Source organism: Priapulus caudatus, unplaced genomic scaffold, assembly GCF_000485595.1.
Source record: "Priapulus caudatus unplaced genomic scaffold, Priapulus_caudatus-5.0.1 Scaffold515, whole genome shotgun sequence".
Classification (NCBI taxonomy): Eukaryota; Metazoa; Priapulida; class Priapulimorpha; order Priapulimorphida; family Priapulidae; genus Priapulus; species Priapulus caudatus.
In genome coordinates, this window is record NW_014577576.1 from 137,959 (window position 1) to 143,342 (window position 5,384).

At 41.1% G+C, this 5,384-nt stretch overlaps 2 protein-coding genes across 2 annotated transcripts in view; one reads left to right on the forward strand and one right to left on the reverse strand.

Moving 5' to 3' along the window:
• The window catches only part of LOC106811207 (stimulator of interferon genes protein-like), a 5,474-nt gene extending 4,615 nt beyond the window's left edge, over positions 1–859 (reverse strand). Inside the window, exons 1-2 of the mRNA XM_014814760.1 lie at positions 730–859; positions 7–261 (exon numbers count right to left, since the gene is read on the reverse strand). Coding sequence (XP_014670246.1) covers positions 7–261; positions 730–738 — 264 coding nt within the window. The 5' untranslated portion in view covers positions 739–859. The remainder of the gene's footprint in view (positions 1–6; positions 262–729) is intronic.
• A 1,097-nt stretch (positions 860–1,956) lies between these two features.
• LOC106811210 (stimulator of interferon genes protein-like) overlaps positions 1,957–5,384 on the forward strand; it is a 19,046-nt gene continuing 15,618 nt past the window's right edge. The window contains exons 1-2 of the mRNA XM_014814763.1: positions 1,957–2,062; positions 2,205–2,268. Of these exons, the coding sequence (XP_014670249.1) occupies positions 2,042–2,062; positions 2,205–2,268 (85 nt within the window). The 5' untranslated portion in view covers positions 1,957–2,041. The remainder of the gene's footprint in view (positions 2,063–2,204; positions 2,269–5,384) is intronic.

The window sequence follows — 5,384 nt, forward strand, 5'->3', positions numbered from 1 at the left end:
GTAAACGTTGTTAGAGTACTTTCTCTTGCATCCAGCTCTGTCTATCACCAATGGATCCAATTTCCCAACCGGCCGTACGTTCCCATCAACCTCCTGCAGATTTGCTGGAATTTCGCCGTTAGCGGGGATTAGAAGAATCAGCTTCTTGTTCTTCGTGCTTTTGCCGAATTTACTGCTAGTGATCCTTTCAGCGAGACTGGTTAATACCATACTTAGGTAGCCAGTGTAGTAGTTGTAGGCAAGTCCTTCTCCGATAGATACCTGAATAATGGATATTTACTAAAACTAATAATCTAAATAATAGTTATATAGACTAGACGCAATTTGGCGTCCCTTGTGTTTCCCCTCACTGTAATGAATGTAAGTTAATGGCTCTCATAGGGATATATTAGAGTACGTTTGGTGAACAAAACACAAAATAGTGTACGACGTTGCGACTACACATGTATTGTTAGAAGTTGTGGATTTTAACAGTATGAGATATTTAAGTCGATTATTGACTCAACATTAGTCCTAACCTAAACAAACTGCTGTAAGAAACGTCATAACTTCATCGTGACTATATATAGTATCGTAATACTATTCTTAAGTTTCGCCATAGTCCTAATTCAACCCTAACAACACACAATCGGGTAGTTGTGACAACATTCACTAAGTCTGCCGAAGCAAATAATAATTTTGTAAAAGCCATTTTAAATAAATAAATAAATAAATATATATAATACTCACTTTCGCCATTTTGGTGGAGAGATTGCGGACACTGTGACGTCGATATTCCTCTCGAGCGTGTAGGCCTATGTTCGGTCTGTAGCTCCTGACACTTACTACCGAGTATATATATACCCTGCGGAACAGGATCCGGAAAAGATCCGAAATAAGGCCAAATCATCATGCTAACGCAATCGAAGAAGGGGAATTCCCCTTAAGATGAAAAGGGGATTCCCCTCTATCTCAGGAACTCATGATGAAACTATATATGCACTATGTACTATGTAGCAATAAGCATGTGGCTACATGGCTACGTGGGTGGGTAAGAACACAATCCGTTACTCGCCCGGTGAAAGTTCAAAATTAAAGTAACTATAAATTTGTCATTTAAATTTGTTTACTCGTTTTTTATACGCGGAAGAACAGGAGGCGCGAATGTGAATTCCCTGACGTTAGGAACCGTGACTAAGCTAGTATTCTGAAAAGTAGGCTATCGCCAATAGCTGCGCAATCTTACTGCTCTTGTAGAAGGGGAATAACCGTAAACGGCCATGAACATGCACTTTTGTTTATTGTTTAGTTTTAACGTTAGTTTTATTGTTTAGTTTTGTTTAGTTTATTTTTTAGTTTAGTTTAGTTATAACACGTGTGCTTGCATGATCACAAAAATTCAGGATATAATACCAGACGAATGAAAGAATAGTCAGCGCTCATTATAGGTTTGATCAGTGTATCTTTGCTTCCGTTACGTCATGCCAGCGGGTAACGGGAAGCCAGACAGAACAATAAACGCAATTTCTGGCAGGGCTCGTATGCGTGATCATAGATTCACCACACCAATCCCCTGTGGCGAGTCTTGCCGCCTGTCACATGGGGCTTTCATGGTCATATAGGGATTTTGTGCAGCTGGAGCAAAAGTCCTTGGTACATATATTGCTCGTTCATGCAGTATAAATGTGTACAGATGGTGGCTGCGCTCAGCATAACTTAATTCTGTCGGGGTTATTTTTTGTCTCGCCTGTGTGAGCGCTATCAACAGTAAAAATAACAACCCTGCACGGTGATCGTCCAGAATCGCTACGGGTTGCAGTTGCACATTTCTGTGGACGTAGCGATTTCACAGCAATTTTCACAGCGATTAATTCTAGAATCTTCGCGTGTGTTCTACGCATAGAAATAATATCAAGAGCAGATAAAGAAGGCCTTTTTCCTTCTTTATCTGCTCTTGATAATATAGATAGCCGGGTGCATCCTCTGACCGGTGACGCCACTGCACGTAACAAGCGAACACCACTTGCAGTAACAGCGCAGTGCGCAGTCGAAATTGTGAACCATGGGAGCCACACCGAGCAAGGTTCTACCTTTTTATAATATTGTAATACCTACCTCTTTGAATAAGACTAAAGTGTGTTACAAATTTAGCACTAGCCAGATTGGACAATGTAATGTTCTTGTCGCATATATATAGTCTATAGATATGTGGATTATTTTTGCAGCACAGTATTGGAGATGGACTGGCGTATTCCTACTACAGCGGATTTCTGAAAATTGTGCTACCAGGTAAACTTGTAGGCAGTGGCTACGGGTACGGTAGCCGTATCTTAATCAAGTTAATGTCTCGAGGCTACGGGTACGGGAGTCCATTCGCTTTCATACTTAACGAGACAAAGATGGCGGCGGTAGCGCCAGATTTCGAAATAACGCCTTTGGAAATAAATTCACGATTTGAGAGTTTAGATGAGCTAGAACCCTAACCCTAAACCTAACCATAACCCTAAACCTAACCCTAACCCTAACCCTAATCCTAACCCTAACCCTAACGCCAAAAAGGGGCTTCAACGACCGACGGCTACCGTACCTCTAGCCACTGCGAAAATGGCATTTGTGTGATTCTGAGGTTAGGGGGCAAATTGCAGTTTTAAATGACTGTATTTTTTTATCATCCCTTTGCCTTTGGCATATTTATGAAATTTTTCCAATATTTGTAACACCGTGGCCCTGAAACCACAAAGTTTATTACACTTTTTTTACTTTTTTACTTTTTTGTATACCTTTATAAGGGCCTATACATCAACTCCGTTACAATTTTGTAACGGAGTTGATGTAACGGAGTTGATAATTTTGTCATGTTTGACCTTGTTGGTTCGACATGGAGCAAGGGCAAGATGCAAATAATATGTTTTATTCAAGAGATCAATATGCCTGTCTTCCTCAATTTACGATGTTTGGTTTCTATGGTTACTTATCATACAATTTGCGTAACAGAGGTGATGAATGCATTTAAGTACGCATTTATTTTTGGCAAATTCCCCCCTTGAAATGTGATGCTGGTTGGTGTGATTGGTCTGAGTGGTCTGATTTGGTCTGATTGGATCTGATTGGTCATTGGTTAACACCATTGTCTATGAATAGATTGCAGCATAATACAGTCGTAACGGAGTTAACAGCGGAAGGCAAATAGATCAGACCTCGCATCACAAGAAAGTAAATGAAAATGTTGTTGTCACTGTTTTAGTCGAAAACGTATTAAAATTAGTGCATGTTGGTCTAGTTACCAGCGAACATCCAAATCGTCATCAATCGACAATATGTATCATACTACGTACAAGCATCTCTACGACGATAAGGACAAACGTCCAAATCACGTGCTTTTTTCACGTCGTTCCTATTGTGTCACCATGGTTAACCTCCGAAACGGGCAAGCATTAAAAATAAATGAAAATGGAGGCACGCACCATACACCGGTAGCCTTCATTCGTGACGCACAATAGCGAAAACTGAACACGGACATCATTTGCAACTCGTGCATTTCGTAGTAACTATAGTATCCGCTGCTCATAGATAACGGGGGTCAGCGTCTGGTGAAACGTTACATATATCTTCCAATTTCTCTACGCGCGGTTCCGTATCGGCGGCCAGCAAGCGAGCGCGGATTCATACATCAGTTATTTGTCATACATCAGTGCTCCGGCAGGTTTGCGGACGTGTCGCCTATCCTTCCTGTCGGCGGACTCTGACAAACATTTAACAGTGACGCTGTCACGATGACTGCAATTATTCTCCAATTCGACACACCGCGCCTCGCCTTGTACGGATCGTATCGTATTGAATGGTCTTTTGCTCCTGGGACACCGTGCTAAAGTGAATGCATGATATGGAATTCACCAGCAGCAACGAAAGAGCTAATGGACTAATGAATTGATGCAAAAAAAGATTTGGTCAATAACGTTGGGCTTTGAATTATATTTTATTATATTGTTGCGACGTTGGCAAATAGATGGATATAGATGGGGAAAATCAAAGTGCTCTACGAATGATATACGCACGCAGGCTCGAGTGATATGCACGTAGCACACGGACATCATTTCATCATTCATACGAGTCAAATGTCTGCACGTTGAAGATGGACAAGAAACTTTGAGATTTCAAATTCATTCTTTGAGATTTCACCGCGCAGATATATCGTTATTAATCACTTGATGTGTGTGCGCGCGCGTTTTACGTAACTATCTGTCCATAACCTACCTCTCTTGAATAAGGATAAAGGTCCTTGTGTTACAAATTTTAGCACTAAGCCATATGTTCTCTCGGACAATTGTAAGGTCTCTCTGTCAGCATATAACTAAGTCTATAGACTATGTCGGATATTTTTGCGTCACATTACGTAGTGGAATGGACTGGCGTCATTCTACTACAGCGGACTTTCTGTAAAGTGTGGCTACAGGTAAACTTGTAAGGCAAGTGCTACGGTACGGTGAAGCCCGTATCTTAACTCAAGTTTAACATGTTCGGTCGAGCTACGGGTACGCTGCGGACGTCCATTCGCTTTCTCATACTTAACGACCGACAATCCATGAGGCGGCGGTAGCGCGCCAGATTTCGATCAATAATCGCCTTTGACAATAAATTCACCGATTGAGCAGTTCTAGACATGAAGCTAGACCAAACCCGTACCACCCTTAACCTACCACTTACCTACAACGCTAACCCTAACCCTACCGCCAAATCCTGAACGCCTAACCCTAACGCAAAAAGGGCCGCTTCACGTACGCCGGCTTACGTACCTCTAGCCACTGCCGGAACTAATGGCATTTGTTAGTGATTACTGAGGGTTGAGGGGCAAATTGCAGTTTATAAATAATGACTGTATATTTTATCATTCCCTTTGCTATTTATGAATAATTTTTCAATATTTGTAACACCGTGGCCCTGAAACACAAAGTTTATTCACACTTTTTTACTTTTTTACTTTTTTGTAACCTTTGAATAAGGGCCTACTACATCGAACTCCGTTACAATTTTGTGTAACGTGAGTTGATAATTTTGTCATTTTGACCTTGTTGGTGTCGACATGGAGTCAACGGCAAGATCAAATACATATGTTTTATTTCAAGAGATACAATTATGCCTGTCCTTCCTCAATTCTACGATGTTGTTTCTATGGTTATCTTATCATACAATTTGCGTGATACAAGAGGTGATGAATGCATTTAAAGTAACGCATTATTTTTGGCAAATTCCCCCCTTGAAATGTGATGCTGGTTGGTGTGATTGGTCTGAGGTGTCTGATTTGGGTCTGATTGATCTGAGTTGCGTCATTGGTTAACACCATTGTCTATGAATACTTGCTAAGGCATATACCAGTCGTAACGGAGTGAATAAAAATTCGAGGACGG